The 19,825-nt window shown below is 32.6% G+C and overlaps 2 protein-coding genes across 2 annotated transcripts; both read left to right on the top strand.

Moving 5' to 3' along the window:
* Positions 1-2,170: 2,170 nt before the first annotated feature.
* On the top strand, positions 2,171-9,255 carry LOC133333101 (protein eiger). Its single transcript, XM_061541445.1, has 7 exons — positions 2,171-2,348; positions 3,499-3,630; positions 7,261-7,562; positions 7,636-7,719; positions 7,781-7,881; positions 8,622-8,756; positions 8,874-9,255. The coding sequence occupies exons 1-7, from the start codon at positions 2,181-2,183 to the stop codon at positions 9,245-9,247; spliced, it is 1,296 nt and encodes a 431-aa protein (XP_061397429.1). The 5' UTR covers positions 2,171-2,180; the 3' UTR covers positions 9,248-9,255.
* A 5,528-nt stretch (positions 9,256-14,783) lies between these two features.
* LOC133333110 (uncharacterized) lies at positions 14,784-19,276 on the top strand. Its single transcript, XM_061541454.1, has 7 exons — positions 14,784-14,986; positions 16,500-16,721; positions 16,897-17,878; positions 17,940-18,121; positions 18,194-18,627; positions 18,687-18,785; positions 18,856-19,276. Exons 1-7 carry the CDS (start codon positions 14,818-14,820, stop codon positions 19,051-19,053), a joined length of 2,286 nt encoding a protein of 761 aa, XP_061397438.1. The 5' UTR covers positions 14,784-14,817; the 3' UTR covers positions 19,054-19,276.
* Positions 19,277-19,825: the final 549 nt, after the last annotated feature.

Below are 19,825 nucleotides of genomic sequence, written 5' to 3' on the forward strand. Positions count from 1 at the left end.
CTACATCGAGAACAACATTGTTTTCCGACAAATCAAAGATCAGCATCATCATCGCCGCCAAACGATATGGTCTCATCGTCGTATTTTTTAATACTCAAGAAAAAATTGTTCTTGTTCTCTTGCAACCTATGGCAGACTCTTAGGCACAGATACAGGCGCACTCAAGAAAGCAGTGGCGTAAACGCTTGTGGGGCCTTTATGTCAAAAAGAAAGAATGGTGGCGGCTCAAAATGAAATTAAATTAAAAAAAATTATTGAATTATTGTCGATTTGAGTCGTTTATTTGGAAAGTGACTTAAGTCCATTTTAGGTTCTGAAACAAAACTTTTTTTAAGATTACAAAACATTATATATACTATAATGTTTATGCACACAAAGCTACAAACAAAATTAATACCACATTACAATATTTTTGAAACAAATCAAATCCAAACTATTAAATATCTCAAAATAAGAAAAAATTGACTTAAACCACTTTTAAAATACACGACTTATAAAAAAGTATTGCAATCATTTTTTTAATTTCATTTCATTCTGACGCATGTGCCCTTTCTCTATCACTGAACAGAGCTGACTAGTTTCAAAGGACATAAATTCAATATTCAAGAATATATAAAAAATTCTCTTAAGAGATAACTATTTGGAGACAATTGTCGAAGAAAAATGTTCAAATGTTTGAGCCTTTTGTGGGAAGTTGAAGAATAAGAGATATATAATTTATGAGGTCCAAATTATATATCTCTTCTTATTCATTTCATTTTAGAAAGAATGTGTAGAGGAATAGTATATACGATTATTTCATAAAACATATTATTTCGAACAGACGGATATTTCGAAATCGATTCCAATTTTTTGTAACAGATTTGTCAATAACTAATGTTTCGATGAAACATTGTTTGATCGTATGAAATTGTATATATCCAACAATATATTCATTAATTTATTTAGAGAGCGAACATATCTCACTGATTGAATCTTTTAAATTGTAATTTCGAATTATCTTTAGATATTTACTTGTGATTTTCACAAAGTCACATCTTTAAAAGGATGTATTTTTCAATACATTCCGAAATATAATCACTCCATTGTTTAGGACGGTCCTTTGTACGCAAGGCCTGCTCACTTACCGCCCTGTATTTTGATCATGCACTCACCCAACACAAATAACATTTTCACACATTGTATAATTACGTGTGTGAGTGTGTGTTTGATTGTAGGAGATTTTCAAAATTCCTTCCTTCCTTCAATGTCTTTGGCTGGCTGCTATCTCATGAATGGATAAAACAGCTCTTTGCCAAAACGAATAGACACAATTCTGCTACCATTTGCTACTGTGTTTGCTGATCTCTGTGTGGACAACGAAGACGACCGAGTGGACATCATCAGAGTTGTCTGGCTGGCTGGCTGTGACAACCAGAATGAGCATAGCCGTCTAGTCTCACACTGATCACTTCTTCGGCGAAACACAAAAACACGCAAGGAAATACAAATCAGTCGCGTGCGGGTCATAAGAACGAACGGACATCGTATAAATGCTCAATTCATTCATTTAGTCGTCGTCGACAAATCCGATCGTAAAGAAGTCTATCTAGTGGCAGAGAGTGTTGTGTGTTGTTATTGTTGTCGCTTGTCCCCTGATCTCAAAAAATACCAAAATTCGTTTTAATTTAAGTGATGATAAAAACAAAATGAATAAAAATATTAAATTTTTTTGTATTTGTGAATGAAAAATACGAAAAGAAAATAATTGAAAATTAAAGTTTGTGTCCATATTTTATTAAGCGTGTCTCATGGTATTTACATTAGAATTTGCAACAAGAACAAATCAGCTACGAACAAAATAAGTACACTTGAATCCACCGATCATTGGATACAAGATCAGTCAAGAAACTAGTTTTTGCCAAATACTCCATTCCGCTCGCGAATAAACAGTGAAGTGTGTCTGTGCGGTGAGCAGTCAGGCCCTTGGGAAATACATTTTCGTATCATGCACACAGATGTATCCCTTGAATTGTGATCATAACAATTAATAGCAATTATTGTGGAACCATTTGGTGTAAAGTGACAAAAGAACTAAATTAAGACTGTCTATTCTTCTCTTCGGCCAAGAGCGGACAACTGAACGCTTTGTACTTTAATTTTGTTTTTAATTGTACTTGTGGTTACTGATCGCTGCTAACATGACTGCTGAAACTCTTAAGCCGTTTATAACACCCGGCAGTGTCGATTATGTGACAGCATCACATTCAAGTACCTCATCCGTTCATAATCGGAATAGACGGTGCTTTCTTGCAATTGCTGCAAGTGCCCTTGTGGTGGTGCTAATCTCAACGTTGTTGGGCATAACGGTAAGTCTGCGTGCGACACATGGATGTGATGATTATTGACACCCACCTTCATTTCCGGCAAGAATTTAGACATCACAATTCAGAGAATGGTTCACGAATAGGTCATTTAATGAAAGTTAAAAACGTTTAACATATTTTATTAGAAATATATAAAAATATTTAAAGGAAAAAATTCGTAATTCTAATCTGGAAACTTCCACAGCCGAAATAGCTTATAACGACGACCAAGGGACTGGCAAAAAAGCGATATGTCGTTATAAACGATATCAAATTAAAGGTAGATCTTTCCTCGGGACTTTTGTATAAGTTGACATAACCGATATGTCGTTATAAACGATTTGGTCTGTATTTTTATATTTCACAAACTATAGAGAAAAATTACTTTTCAGAAGCTTCTCTAACATTTTTACCGTTACAAACAAAAATCGGTAAAAATAATAAACATATTTTTCGTATTGATATACAATTTTTTGGAAAAAGAACTGTTTTGGGTTTAGGGACTACATTTTTGGTCGTTAACGATTTAGGTTCTTATCGATATCTGTCATTAAATCTGTCGTAAACCTTTCGAAGGAGGATATTTTCATTTAAATTTAGAAAGCTGAGTGTTGTCAAAAGTAAAATTATGACAAAATTGGAATCACATGTCTTCATGAGACCAACTCGTGTAATTATGCCATGGGTTAAACTATTTGATAGTAGAATATTGCCAATTTATCCATAAATTGGTGTACATTGACTCCGAATTTATTTTTACCTAAAATTTGTATTCTATCTTATATATAAAATACAAAAATTATATATAAAAAATTAAAAAATAGTATAAAATTTAAAATCTCAAACAATATTTAGGATGGCAGATTAATAATAACTAGTTTGAGATTATTATAAAAAAATAGTATGAAAAAAATCAAAATTTTTATGAACAAACAGCGAAGACACGAACCATAGTCACTTCAAAATTATTATTTTTTTTAGTAAGTAAAGATCAGATTGCCTTAGTAGGATTGAAATTAATTCGAATAGAAATTAAATAGTAAATAATCCCCATGTAGTGCCTTGATTTAATAACCATGAAAAATGTCACAAATCTTTAAATAATTTCGAATTTTAAATAAATTGACATATTTCCATTTTATTTGATTTACAGATATGGCATACCGTACGCATATCAAATCTTCAAACCGAAGTGGAAAACTTAAATAAAGTTATTGAGAGTATGCAAAAACGTTTGGGCCTCACATATTTGGATGACTTAAGCGATCTGGAAAAGGAGGATGAGGTAAAGCAACTAGCCGACAAGTGTTATCGAATGAATTCAGAACAATATTTCAATCCAACAAACGGACAGACACATCATAAATGCGTAACATTCTAATGTGACGATCAATTGTGGTATAATAACATATTTTCAAAAGAGTTTGTTTGCTGCTGCTCTTGTTGTTGTTGTTGTTCTTTAGCGCCATAATAATTAATTTGAGTGAGATATAAAAACAAAATTATAATTGATGCCACGAGCAAGGGGTGGGGGTTAATTTTTATTTATTGTATATAAATATTTTGCTCTGTTCTTTTTAAAATATGAAATCATAAACGAAATTATTATACACTTGATTGCCAATATGACGAAAAGCAGACAATTTGGAATAGAGAGCAGAAACTCAAAACTCAGAAAGATGTGTCGTTTGCTGCTTTCCGCTGTTGTGTGTTGTGGCACAAACATTTAATTAGCTTAAAATTGCCATTGGCGCCATTCTTTTGCATTCAGACAAAAAATATAAATATATATGTATGTACATACATATTTTTTGAAAATAAAATCCCAAAAAAAATTAAATATTTCCACATTTGAAAGCAAACACCACAAACAGGCAATCCATGGACGATGACAGATTGCAAAATTGTTTCTGGGCCACAAAAATCTTCAATTCTTTTGGATTATTTTGGCATTTTATTAGACTGTGTCGAATAGTGAGCAATTAGTTTGAAGATTTTCGTTTTTAATAAGCAAAATATTATTGTTTATTATTCAGAGTTTGTTGAACTGTTGGTCTTCAATTGATGAGGAATTATGTATATATTTGTATTTTCTCGTGTGGCTTGGAAATTGTATCTTAACTCATTTTAGACCCCTTGTCCATGCCATTATGTAATTTTTCTATAGTCGAGTGTCATTTACAAGTACATAAATACATATTATGTACACTTCTGGTACGTCGCTTTACCCTTATATCGTAAACCGGCATTAGGAAATTAGTGGTCAATTAATTTAACCATCCAGTGGACTCTGAAATCAATGAAATGTATTTGAACTTTCACATATCCAGAATTTCCTTAATAACTATGTGCCATTGTGTACCGATATTGCACTTCCGTTTTTATTTTACTTCCGAATCGTACGTGTAGTAATCTTCGAATTAGTTGCATTAAATACACATAAATGCTCATTAAACCGCCCGGTAGAAGTCACACACTCGGACAATAACCAACCACCATATGCGGGATCATTTCAGCACGTGCAGCATTATCCAACAGATTTTTGTGTCGATCATGTCTAATGTCCGATCAAATAAATGATTATCCACAGCAGAAGAAAAAGAAGAAAATGCGTAAACAATTTTCTAGAATCACAAAATGATTTATGCACTTACAAATGGACTGTGTGTAGCCAGTCGCCAAGTCAATGGCGGTGGCCTTTTCTGCTGGCACTTTAGCGATCGTGTACTATATATGTGCGTATATCCAAACTTTTCAAATACTCATATCAATGGAAATGGGAGGACTGCTTAGCTGCCGCTGTCTAAGGCTATGGCTAAGAATATGGGCTATGGGAATTCCAAATAGATTAGACAACATATCACAATAAGTTTGTGAAAACACACTGCTTTTGTATTTCCGGCATCTAGAGCGAAGGGGCGGTCGGCGCGACCACAGAGAAATAACAAATCTGAATCACTTGACAAGTACTTATTGTATCGAAGGGTCAATTTGATGCGGCCATTTGTGTATGGATATGTAATAATGAGTGTTGTGTATCTGTTTGACATACTACATACACACATATACAGAGTTAGAAACCTATACGATTCTGACTGTGGCCACAAAAAGGAAAATTACAAGCATGCGTCACTGGCAATTGTCGAGCATTGTTGCATCTCTAAACATTATAACGACGACAACTCGGAAGATCACAATTGGATAGCATGACGTTGTCGTCGTTATGCTACAATACAATGCTTAACGAATCATGAAACATGCAGGGTTTGTTTTTGTTGTTGTCGTCGTCGTCATTTTAAGGTGGAGTAAATGTTTTTTATTATAAGGGTACGGGACGAACTTTCCAGGTTGGAAACTCCAAATTCCCTATACTAAACCGAGGACAAACATTTCTTGTAGTAAGATTTTAAACTCAATGAAAACCCATAATATGCAATTAAAGCCAATTATATTGAGAATCCAAAATTAAATATTGTGAGGTTTATTTTGATTTCAACAGAGGGATCGACGAATATTTGAAGAAGTGTTTTTTGCATATCCAAAATTCGAGATATTTTGTGACTCCATACTATGTGATTTAACTTGTACTTTTCGTTTTTATTTTTCAGAGAGGTATTTTCATATTTTGTCTGTTTCCGTACTGCAATCTACTACTTTTTACTACGATAATGAATTTTCCTTTATAATATCGAACAAAATTGTAAAATGTAGTAGATAAATAGATAAAATTGTAAAATCTAATCCTGTAAACATTAATCCTTTTTCTAAAACCAAATCTCGATGCAATTTTTTGTTAGAATACTTTAACTCTTTATATTAACTCTATTTCCTGTACTGCCAATATTTCAAAATCAAATTAGGAACAATTTTGCGGTAACGTGGAATTTTCCACTTTTTACCACAATTATTTTTTTTTTATTCTTAATAAATATAAGCAACACTATATCTTTAAAGAACATCTGGCTCAAATATGCTTTAGCATATTTTTTTTGCACTTTTCAGTATTATTTATTACTGAAATATATTATTAACCCCTTTTGGCCTGCAAATAAAACATTTCATAGGTTTATTTTTATGTTGATCTCTCAATATCACAAACATTCGATAATTTTTGTTTTATACGTATGTATGTACGTACATATGTAAATTCTTCGACAGCAACAAAAAACAACTAATAATTATAATCCCATGCGATAATTCATAATGAAAATGTTTCTATTTTTAAAATGCCTAGATTTTTAGTTGTTGATATTTTTTGTATGGAAGGTCTTGTGTTTATGATTAGCTGACAGTTTTTATTCTATATGTTTTTTATCGTCGTGTTTCTTTTCATATTTTCTCCTACATTATTTGGGATAGTATGCCCGATATTTAGTTGTGTTTATTCTTTAGCTAAATAAAAACAATCATTATTAAAAAGTGTATGGTCACTAGTAAATATATAAATATTTCCGCATCTTCTTCCTGATTCCTGATTTATAGCCCCTAATTATATATCTAATATATTAAACTGTCGAATTAAACATACGTATAGTATATTTTTAAACTCATTTAAAGGGTTAAACCCATTTGGCAAATGTAGACTTTCTAAAATCAGTATTCACTTTTTTTATATTTTATAATAATAAAAGGAATTTCAAAATGCGCATTACTTGCATTCAAATCAATTTTATATATTTGAAGATCGAAATCTATTCATTTCTGAATTCAATTCATTGTGTTTTATTTTAGTTTTTTCTGGTTATGGGAAAAATAATGAATTAAAATCCATTTAGGAAAAAATGTTGCAAAGTGTACAACATCTTAATTGATCATCTCCGAGCGGTATTTTTTCTCATTTTGCTTCGGTGTTTTTCTTTTTGAAATATTTTCCTGTATTCATTCTTCACGTTTTTGTTGTTGTTTTCCTTAATAGAATAACAATGCTTTAATTGATGATATGCTGCCCGACGACGACGACGATGATGATGGAGGCGATGACAATGACAGTGAAAGTAACAGCGGCGAAGAAGATGATGAGGATGAAGATGCCGATTACACATACGATGAATTAATTAAGAAATATAGCGATTATGAAGAAGATGATGACGACGATCATAACAATAGTCGAACTAACGAGGACGACGATGATCTTTTTGACGACGACGATGATGATGACGATAACTTGTATGGTGATTATGGAAAATTTGTTGAGTCCACCAAGGAAAAACGGCAAAGGTATGTTAACATTTAATTTTATTTATGTTAACTACGTTTTGATAATTAATTCTTTGTATCGTTTTTATTTAAGGAGACGAAAAATTCGTTCTTTGTCTGAGCTGAAGGAAGAAGCAGATGAAATTACATTAGAAACTAGTCGTCCCTCAATTCAAAGGTAGGTTTTACATTTTAATTGAAAATAAAGTATTATAAAGTTATTTCTTATATTACACCAGGTCTTACAAGCCCCTTGTCGCTGCAGAGAATGCTGAAAGACGCCGCAGTCCAATGAGATTATACAGTTCTCGTAGACGAAAGTTTCCAATGATAAAAAGCGGTACGTTGTATTTATTGTTTCAAAACTAGATTTGAGAAAGGAAATTATAAGTGAACAGTTTGTAAATGCCTGTATTGTAGAACCGTGTATCTCTTTTGTGTCTATAGGAAGACTTATTGGGGAGTTTTCATATAATCAGACATTTCTTTATATAAGTTGAGTGTCAAGAATGATATCTGTGATATGAATCAACAATCAAATACTTACATTTTCCACAAAAAGGTTTTGAAATGAATCCATTTATATTTGAATATGATCGTGATATTTTCCAGGATAGAGGATTAAGTAAAAATATTTATTATAAAATTCTAAATATGGGATATATTTAACTCTATATGTCATATATCCGCCTTCTGTACGATATAACTTCTCGTAACGGAAAATTATCAGAATATTCATAATATTCGCTCTAACAGACAAAAGTTTATACAGTAACATTTGTGTAATTGGGAAACAATACCAATAATATTATAAATGGTTTTTTGTAGTAAAGATTGTCGAATATAAAATTAATTAATTTTGATAAATAATTCGATATAAATACAAATGAACAGAAGTCGGTCTAACTAGCCCAATAACCCTAATAAACCACTTAACCAATAGTAAAAGCGCCTGGTATTTTTTCTCTAGCTCTTTTTTTGAATAGAGATAAACACAAAATATTGAAATTTTTAATTTTATTGAATATTGTTACACATGATATCTACAATAAATCGTAAATAAATAATAATCATTTTCAGATAAACATTTAATTTCAGCTAAAACAGTAATATCACCAAACAATGCTTTGAATGAAATTGAAACCACTAAGCCGGCCGTTCATTTCCATCTAACGCACAAATTGCCAAATCATCATTCATCGGTTCGAGTTCACTGTAAGTATTTATTACAAATTATAAGTATTTGGCATTCGTTTGAAAGTGCAAGAAAATTATGTTTAAAGATTAAAAAAAAGTACATTTTAATTTGAACTTAAATTTTTTTCATTGCAGCATATAATGGTGATTTGTACATTGGAAAACCAACGTGGACAAATGAACGAGAATCTCTAGACACATATTTTCACGTAGAAAATGGTGTTCTGACTGTCCACGAGCCGGGTCTGTATTATGTCTACGCTCAAATATGTTATCACAATCATCATAATCAGAATGGTTTCATTATATTCCATGGCCACAAACCATTCCTGCAGTGTCTGAGTCACATATTTACGAACAATAATTCGGTTATCAATACCTGTCACACCAGCGGCCTAATATATTTGAAACGTGACGAACAAATACACATTCAAGACTTCCATACAGATCGTAGAACTCATCTGCAAGAAGAAAATAATCGAAGCTATTTCGGATTGATTAAAATTTAAAACTCTACACTCGGATAATCATTTTCTATTTTATTATATTCTTTTTATATTACTTAAATTATTGTTAGCGTATTTAAATATATAAATGTTTAATGAAAACAAACACAATTGTATTTATCGTATAAATGCACTAAATCTTATGCTACCACGTATGTGTGGAATAGCTTGTTCAGTTATATACAATGCTAAAATCCAATAATAGATCGTACTAAAAATAAATTATTAAAACGAAAATTATTTTTTCATATCTAAATATATGTATATGTATGTAGTCAATAAACGGAATAATTTTATGTGAATTAAAATACAATTGGTATTTTATAAATACTACATGGCAACCCGATTTTGCGTATGGACTGCGCACGCATATCGATTTAGGATAACCACTCTCACAGCAAAAACTTCTTCAGTAGGCATAATATGCCGAAAGGTGTTGCGAAGAAGAAAAAACACAAAAACAAACATAACTTGGATAAATTCCTCGTCGTCTCTTCATTCATGGATAGAAGGATGTGACAAACATACAAACACACATATACGCCATGAATTGCGACAAGTGTGTGTCCCTTTTATCCGCAAGTCAATGAAGACTGTGTATATTTACATAAAATACGTAAGCATCAGGCCAGTAACACTCATTCGACAATAAGTACCCTAAAGGATAACAACATCAACGACTGGCTGGCACTATTGACCAAACAAGAGTTGTCGTCATATTAAGACACACAAAAGAGGGACAACAAGAGAGAACATTCTCAACAATAAAAGAATATTTTGCAAACAGAAAAAAATTCTAAAGTGAACCCACGCAGTGCTAAAACAAGACATTTCCTAGTATCTTTATAAGAAAAAAACTCACTTTACGTTATTGTTTCAAATATGTAAGTACAAACTTTCTTATCATCTACATTATATAAAAAAAATTATTATAAATGAGACACTTTGGTAAAGGTTAAAAGTCATAAAGCATCTGTATATACGAAAATATACCCCCTATCTTTTGGGGGAATACCAAGTGCAATGTTTGCCTTCATGTGATGATTTTGTATCTATCCACCCATACAAGGAGTGTATTGGGAAATTTAAGTGTGAATGCATAATTTGTTATTTGGTTGTCGTCGTTTTAATCCTCAACAAATTCGAGTCAAATTTTGTTAATTCCACAACTATAATTTGTAATAGTCTTTTTAAATTTAATATAGACGGCTGGAGGCTAATGTTGTTGCTAGTCTTTACTAGTCGATGTATAATTTATGTTATTTTTCAAATGCCATTCTGGATTAGTTTTGTAATCCAATAGAATTTAAAAGAATGAAAGAAAGAAAAAAGATGCTTTGGTATGGAGTAATAGAAATGTCAATTTGTGTTGTTATTGTCACTGAGTACACAGACACACACCTACATTAACACACATGTCGATTATTTTATACATATATGTATAAATGTTTATATGCGACCGTATATCAAAGTGTATATATGTACGAAGGAATGTTTGTGTGAATATACATTAAATGCGATGACATGCGGAATGCCTTTGGTCAAATTAATCTTCAGTTGGTGGTGCTACTCATCATTGACTGCTGCACTATGGCGCTGAAAATCGCCGTGTTTTTTAGTGTTTTTTCACGGATTTGCCTATCTGTCTGTCTGTCTGTCTGTGCGTCCGACAGTCTATCAATGAATGTATGCCGCTGACTGAAGTGATACCTGTTGATAGATAAATTTCTGTACTCAGGCGCACATACATAGCTACATGTGTATTTGATAATATGTTTTTGCATCGATATACATATTTATGCATGGAATTGTGTATACATTCCTTCAGTTGACTTGATTATCATCTTGTTTTGTTAAAAAAAGAAAAGAACAACAAGTTTTCCCTCAAGGATTTGAATATTCAATTCAATTAAATATTATGTTTTATTTTTATGACATCCTTACATTTAATGCTCCTCCTCGGGGCATTATTACAATTTATGTTGATTCAATGCTATTCGTGTTGTTAATGTGCCCGGTATTTATTAAAGACACAACAAATTATCTAATTATGCAGGATTTTTCCTGGCTAGTTTGAAATTGTCACAAGTATATACCAAATTATGATTGAAATAAGAAAGTACAATGATACAAATTAATCTAGGATTTAATAATGAAGGTAAATATAAATTAATTTTACCAAAAAAAAAAATGTTATGTAATTTTACCAAAAACAAATTTATGTTTTTCCCTCAAAATAAAGCTGGGAATAAAATTAAATATTTCCATCCTTGGAATATTGGCATATGCTTAGAAACAATATAACAACCAAATGTACACATTTTGTGTATGATTTATCAAGCGATTTTAGTATTATCATGATAATAGGTTTATTGAGATTCGGACACAATTGTCATTGAATTCAACTGATTTCTGACAGAGATTTAAAATATTTATATTTAAAATGAAGCTTGACTTATCAGTGTTCTTAACAAAATGTTATTTTACATTTTAAAAGTTTTGTGCAATATATTGTCTTATGAGTTCACTCATACCTTTCGCACAATCTCACAAAAGGCTACTGAGTACTAGTTAAATAAAATATATTTATCGGATCTGTTGATTCTGGTAAATATGTGTATAACTTATTTGTTTGCCTTGTAAACTATTGACCCTACACAGTTTTCTTATTTCGAACCTTATATTGGAAATACCAATTCAGTATGAATAATTCATGAATCGTTTTGAATGAAATTTCATTAATATGGACGAGGAGGAGGTATATTTGATATTACCCTTAACATATTCACACAACATTTTAAGCGATACCATCATAAATTATGTTCGAACGATGTTCAGTCACCTTGAAACTGAAGTCTAAAGGACTTTTTGTTCCAGTAATTGATATAAATTCCATAAAACATTTTTACGACCAATATACATACATATATGCCACCCTGCTTTTTGTACAGGGCTCCCCTCACAGGTGTAAACTGTTTCATCAATTTTCCGGCCATCTATCTTAACGATGCAGTGTACGCAACAAAAACAACCCTGACACTCAATTACTTTAGAATTCTTTGATGAAGGCATTCATAAATATGTATGCAATGAGAACATGAAAAAAATTTCCAACTTTATTTGCAATTATTTGCTGTGACATCTAACCTGTCAAAGATGTCCCTTTGTTCCGGCCCAACCATTCATCCATCCAACCACCCACACACACACACACAAACATCTTTGTTGATGTCATTAAGGAGTTCGAGGAAAAACACAATGGCATTCCAAACACTCAATATTGGGTACATTGCGAACGTCTAGTTCATATAATCTACTTAACGGTACGTGATGGAATGCCGAAATTCCAATATTAATATCAAAAGCCATCATAGAAAATGTGGTCAAAATATAATGTACACTAGTTGAATGCTGCCATAAATGAATTTGATTTATAGGATCGGATATGCCTGTATGTATGCATGTGCATGTGTATGCATTCATGGCCACTTAAATTAAAAAGCTCCCCTAAAATGATTTGGGTTAAGTAATGGCAAATGTCCCAAACCACAATATAATAAATACGTGAGCATTATTTTATTTTTTGGTTAAGTTGAAAGAGAAATGAAGAAGAGTATTACGATTTATAGATGCTTAGGATAGGAGCTATTACTTATACGCACCATTTAACCTACTTCTGGAATATGAATTTCAGATATAAAAATATTTCTACCGAAACAAAGGTTAATAGAATAGAGTTACTCGGATTCGTATTGCGAGATGAAACGATTTTAAATATGTTTTTATTATTTTTTCAAAAAACATATTTCGTTAGTAAAAGGTAATAATAAAATTGGGTCGAATCTTGAAAAAATTACTTAAAAAACTGTACTACGGCTTTTGACAATTGAACATTTTAGAAATAAAATTCACTACCAATTTTATTTTAGCAATATAACCACTTGATGTTTATTCTTAAGGACAACAATAAAATATCTAAAATGAGCAGGAACATTTTATATTTAAAAAAAAGACTCCGTAGTTAATATTTATCAATTCCATTGCATATTTGTCAAATAAATCCTCATAACCATGGTATAATAATAGAAGGTAACAGCAAGTGTTGTTGTACAACAAACGATACAACAACCACATGGAAATTTGTTTTTGTAAGTTATACTAGTGTCAACGTCATTTGACAGAAAAATGTAAACAAACAAATAAATTATATTTATTTTGAAAATAAAATATTTTCGAATCCTAAAAATAAAATTTGAAAAACATGAATGAAAATCTATCAAATTTATATTTCTATCGCTTCCACATCTTTCCTATGATTGAACTATGGCCACTTATATGTGTAACACATATGAAAGTGAAGGGAATTGCGAGTTATTCAATGAAGAAAGATTTGCTTCCTCAAACTTTCCCAACAGGCAGATTGAGTAAAATGAATACGGGAGTACATTTAATAAAGAACAATTTCGAATTGTATGCGTTCCCAATTTTCCTGTTGGGTGATTTTTAAAAACATAATTTGTCAAATTCATATTGACACAAGTATTACGTTGGAATCAAACCAGCTGGGACTTGCTGTTACCTTTTATAATTGTACCATGCCTCATAACGTAGGTTAACACTGCAAGAAGTTATAATGTAAATGCCGTTTTATACAAGTAACCAAATGATTTCCATTAAAATGGCAAAGGTTAAAAGACGAGTTGTCATATTATATCAATAAAACATTTAAGAGTCAGTAACAATATATGTATATCAATCAATTTAAAACAAATTGTATTGGAAAAACACCTTGTATGTATGTGTGACAGTCTTCAAAGAAAAATCTTAAAAAAGTGTCGGGTTTCTTTTCTATTATGAAATATTGTTTTTTATGAATCCCATTAAAAAGGATTCATGATACCATAAAAGCTTTTTTGAAAGCATAACACATAGCTAACAACATACATATGGCATGGTTGATTGGGTTTACATTTAACATTCATAACTTGTAATATATTCAAAACTTGTTAAAAATAATAAAATGAAAATATCTGCTTATGAATTCCAAGAAAAAGACCAACATGGAAACAAAAATTGTATTCTGGCATAACAAGAAAATCAAAAGAATGTGATCAACTAATCAACACCTTTCACACTTCATCTTCTTCAATTACAAGAGCCGCACACACAGCCTGATACAAACATCTACAGGTGGTTTAAAGTTAAAGGTTAACTAAAACAATATTGAGCCACGACTTTTTTCTTCTCTTTTGAGGTTTTTGTTTGTGTCCTTGTCTCTGTTTTTGTTTTTTTTTTTTCTTTTCTTAAACTTGATTTAACACTAAAAGGATGATTTCTATTATGCAAATTAATTCGAACCCCTTCCGGCTGTTCATTTGATTTAAGGCCAACAATAAGGTTACGAACACAACACCTTCTATGAATATTAAATTAGTGACATTGTTATTCCAGAATCCTTCTTCAGGCTTTATTATATTATTGCTGTTCTGTCTGTTTTCAGCTTAGCAACAGGTTAGCTGAACAGCATAACCATCAATATGAGACGCAGCACAACAATTTTATTCATTTTATGGATGGTAACCATATCAAGTGGTTGGGCACAACGTTCTCCATTTTCCTTGCAGGCTGCCGTAGATGAATTACATCGCCAAGAATATCCTTTGAATTATCCACCCGGCCAACAATCAAGATATGTGGCAGGAGCATTCGGTTCATCGCCAGATCAGGACTATTGGGATGAAGGTAATAAAATATATCTTTTTGCATGCTGATAGCTATGATTCCATGTGGCATGTGTCAACATTACCATTGAATGTTTATGGGTTTGTAAACTATGAAGACTACTGCTATAGGCTTTAAAGGAAAATAGCAATGGATTGATTAGAAACTAAATTTGAAACGATTAAATGTTGTGCACTGTGCTGTTATCTAACATACCACAATAAACATACTAGGGTGGTATATATTCATCCTATGAAAAGTTATTTATCATAACATTATAAACAACATATATCTACAACATATGATAACTGCACACTCATTGTGCAGAAACTCTACTTTATTTATAGACCAATGGCAATTATTTTTAAAGGCTTAGTAATTTAAAAATTACATCTAATTACAAATCAAAAATATAACATTGATGTAAAATATTCAAATTTTTATGCAAAAGTCAAAAGAATTGTAATAAAATTGGTACTATGCATATTGTTCATCTGTACACATTCACTTTTCACTTACGCACATGTACTGTGATTTGCTCTAAGATAAATATTTATTTTGTTCAAAGTTAAATAAAATTAGAAAATGCTAGATTAAAACATACATAAATATACATATTCGTGTAAATTGGCCTTACCAAACATCAATCCCCTTAATCCATGATTTTTATACCCTGCACAATAATTACTGGCACATCTGCAAACGACTTTAACACTAGAAAGACTGGAATTTTGTATATACCTATATTGCCTAAAATCGGTCAAAATGACTTCAATCTGAAAGAATTTTTATTGTGTAAAGAAATTTTTTTAACTTATTTTTTAATATTTTTTACATTATTTACAATCATACAAAACGTTATTTTTATTTGTTTTCGGTGGGAGGGCTCTCGAGTTTCCCTTTTTAAAAAACAAGAGCGCGGACAAAATGTTCGAAAAAGAGTAAGTGTTTACTCTAAGAGTGAAATCGACTGGAAATATAAAATTTATTTTTCTCGATTTGTGTGTTTGTTTGTGTTTCTAGAGTATCAAACGGTTTTCGATGTCGTTGTTCTGATCTGGTCATATAAAAAAATTACTTTATACAATAATAAAAGTAATTTGATTATTTAATATTTCACAAGAGGTCAACATGGCCGCTTTTAGGCAATATAGGTATAGCACATGTAAATACGGGGAATGAAAGAGGGGAGGAAGCTGCTACTATGATTAATAAACGTAGTTCTTTGTGGTACAAAAAGTCAACAAATTTTAAAAGGCTGTGTCATAATATACACAATTTTTTTTGTACTTGAAATTGAAAAACAGTCAAAATGACCGCCTTCGGCAATCTAGTGTTAATCAGTCACCCTCGAACTTTAATGTTTGTTTTTTTGCCAAGATGCATGCTACCACAACTATTTGTTGGATACAACACACAACAACGCAAACATAGTGTCCCTCCATTTCCCATGCTTTTCATTATTTGCTATTGAATACACAACACTTTTCCTCTGTTCCCTATGTATATCCCCATTTTCTTAACCAATTTCCAGACGCCGCTTACACTTTCAACACAAAGAAACAGCGAAATCGCATAAATAAACAGCTAGCAAAATATTTGGAACGTGAAAATTTTGAAGCCGATCGTGGTGGCTTAACACTCGGACCCTTTGGTGGCTATGAATTTGATGCAGATAGCAATAGGCTTTCATTGCCTCCGTACACAGATGAACGTAAACGTTCATCGGTGTTTAGGGAGCGCAGTAATTTCTATGGTAAGTGAGTGTAATAAAATCAGAGGCATCGGACAACAAATCACGAACTAAGTGGGCGTATAAAATCGATTCAATTACATCATCAATTCCATAAAAATTCCATCCATATACCCCGAACCTGTTTTTGTTTAAAATGCATTCCATTGTATCCGTATAATTCGAATATATTTTTCAGATGAAAGTCCAGCTTCGATTTTCCGCGAGCGTGAGGTCCCCGATAACATTGATCGTTCTGAATTGACTGACCAATTTTTAAGAGAAATTGAACGTTCTCAGGAACATGGTCATCAAGACCGCTACAAGGAGGCCTTGCGCAACCTTTGGGAAAAATATCAACAGCAGGAAAATGAAATCGATGGCGATGTCTTTGAGGAACAAAAGAAACGAATGCGTATGCCACCCTATTACATGCTAATGCAAAAGAAACGTTCGTATCCGGTATTGCCGTGGTTACCGGTCGAGCGTAGGAAACGTTTTCCAGTCTCCAAACGTTCTACCAATCACATCGGTAACGAGGGTCCCATGAATAACTTGGGCAAAACCGATGAAAATGTGGAGAGAGAATTAAGTGAACTATTCGGTACCGCCAATGATGAGAAAAAGAAACGTTCCATAGATGATAAACAGCCCCAAGCATCGGAAACTACACATGCAAGTGATAATGCCGCATCCACCAATACAGCTGATATGCGTTTAGAAGCGAATACAAATTCAACGAAAGCCGAAGAAACTAAACCTGTTGCCACCACAATGGAGCCAAATCACCACCAACATGCGGGTCATACAATGGCCGAACATAAGCATGGTAAACGCAGCAATCATCCTGCCTCACACGAAAGTCACGAAGATGAGGGCGGTGAAGAAGAGGAGGAAGATTCGGAAGAAGAACATGAAAGTGAGGAAGAAGATGAAGAGCACGAACACGATCACGACCATGAGGAGGACGACGAAGAGGCTAAGAAACGTAAAAAGAAGCGTGATGCTTCCGCAACATCTTCTTTTCCCTCTTCGGCCAAACGCAAGCGAAATGCTGCTGCTCCACTGAGACGTACTCTGGAATCTATGACAATGCGCAGCAAAAAATCTATTGATTGGTCAAAATATTTCGGCTTGGATCGTAAGAAAAAAGCCATGAGTATTGGTGATTCCAATAAAACGTAATTCAATCATGAAAACAATTGTTTGTTGTTATTATTTACAAAGTTTCATATTTTCCAGCGATGCTGATATGAAGAAACGTGATGCCGGAGAAGATACCTTGCCACCATCGGCCGGCGATGATGCTGACAAAAAGAAGCGTAACATTGACCCCACCAAATTGGAAAATATGAACAAGAAATTGCAAGCTATAGAGGATTTTATTATCAACGAAACAATTAAATACACTGGAGCGCACGAAGGTGTGTATTTCTGGCCAATTTCATTCCAATTGACTTTTTATTCCATTATTTACAACTTTCATAAATTGACAGGCATTGGTGATCCCGATGAAATTCAACGTCTTAAGGATCGTGTTCTTTCGCGACTTGCTACCGCCTACAGTTTAGAGAAAATGCGCCGAGCTCTAGAAAAATTAAGACAATCAGTAGAAAATGAGAATCATCTTACACATAACATCATTGAACCCGACTCCTCGGAATCTTCGGAAAATACTTCATTGGAGGCAACTAAACGTGAGAAATCCCTAAGCAAACCACCACAACCGATGATCAACGAAGACAAAGATGATGAAATTAAACGCAAAATGAAGAAGAGCAATGGTTTTATGCGTTATCCAGATGTTCCCAATGAATTTGGAGACTTTGAGGAAGCCATACAAGGACCAAATCGATATGAGACCTTAAACGATGCTTATTTGGGCAATAAAAACTATATTTTGGGTACCAACCAATGTCCCATTCTTGAGGTATGAATCGATTAATATTCACTTTTAATTGATTATAATATGTTCGTTTTATTTTAAAGTCAATGGCCCAACGATGCCGTGGAGTGGACCTGTTGAGCGGTGATATAAATCAAGAATTGTTGCCCCTGTGTGGAGTTCATCAATTGTGTTATTTATGCGTAAGTAAAATACATACCGAGTTGTGAATGTGAAAAATACATTTACACTTTTGTTTCGTTTTGTTTGCAGGGCACTTCCCAAATAGCCTGTGACTATCAGTACCTGGCCGAAGCCGATGCAGTTTGTGGTCCCAACAATAATGACTGTCAGGCAACTGCCCGTTCCGTTCTAATGATTTTGAGAGGCACTCCTGGACCCCAATTGGGACCGCGTGAATGTGTTAAGAATTCCTGTTTATACAGCGCCATGCGCGAGATAGGCCTATAAATGGCTGCTGGTTAAACGAGTCCGTTATGGTTGTTGCGTTTTTCGTTCAAGCTTTTTTGTCCACTGCAAAAGAAAAAGAGTGTTTTCATTAAATCTCAGTGTATTTAGTTTCTAAGTCAGGATCAAATGTAATACAACATCCATGAATCTATGGAAGTATAAACGAAACCGATGAAAATCAAAATTAGTGTTACACCCAACTCAGAAGACAAAGGAAATATTATTTAAAACCCGTAGTAACACGTTATTGATTCACAACCAAATAACCTAACCTACAAAAATAATAACTAAATAACGGTAGCATGTATAATTATTAATATTCTCATTAAAATGTCTATGTTACTTAGGTTATGTCAAGTTCCAATATCCAATACCTGCAAAACGGATAACGAACCATATTTTATGTGCAACAGATAATATTTGCAAATAAATTAAGCAAGGAGAGATCGGCATCAACATTCGTGTATCGACACTACCCCCGTCCTCACATCCAAAACACATGCCACCAATACAATACAAATAACACCCATTCAAACAAAATACGAGAGAAAAATCAATATATACCTATATATATTTAAATGTATTTATTATATATGTGAGTATTATATACAATAAAATAATAAAAATATTAAATTGAAAGTTATTTCAATTTCCCATTCATTAAGTGGCACAATAAATGGCAGCTAAATAAAAACATGTTAAAAAATCGGCATACTATATTTATAAACATTTGTTAATTTAAAAACAAAGGTAGAGTAGGGTTTTAATCGGA

This window comes from Musca vetustissima, unplaced genomic scaffold, assembly GCF_032173495.1.
Source record: "Musca vetustissima isolate MV318-11 ecotype Yass unplaced genomic scaffold, APGP_CSIRO_Mvet_v1 utg900, whole genome shotgun sequence".
Taxonomy (NCBI): domain Eukaryota; kingdom Metazoa; phylum Arthropoda; class Insecta; order Diptera; family Muscidae; genus Musca; species Musca vetustissima.

What these genes read in the sequence shown, in the direction of transcription:
- LOC133333101 (XM_061541445.1), top strand. Translation starts at nt 2,181, where the DNA reads ATGACTGCTGAAACTCTTAAGCCGTTTATAACACCCGGCAGTGTCGAT. An exon ending in ATCTGGAAAAGGAGGATGAG is followed by an intron (nt 3,631 to 7,260) that starts GTAAAGCAACTA and finishes TTTCCTTAATAG; the next exon opens with AATAACAATGCTTTAATTGA. An exon ending in AGTCGTCCCTCAATTCAAAG is followed by an intron (nt 7,720 to 7,780) that starts GTAGGTTTTACA and finishes ATATTACACCAG; the next exon opens with GTCTTACAAGCCCCTTGTCG.
- LOC133333110 (XM_061541454.1), top strand. Translation starts at nt 14,818, where the DNA reads ATGGTAACCATATCAAGTGGTTGGGCACAACGTTCTCCATTTTCCTTG. An exon ending in GGAGCGCAGTAATTTCTATG is followed by an intron (nt 16,722 to 16,896) that starts GTAAGTGAGTGT and finishes TATATTTTTCAG; the next exon opens with ATGAAAGTCCAGCTTCGATT. An exon ending in ATTGGTGATTCCAATAAAAC is followed by an intron (nt 17,879 to 17,939) that starts GTAATTCAATCA and finishes CATATTTTCCAG; the next exon opens with CGATGCTGATATGAAGAAAC.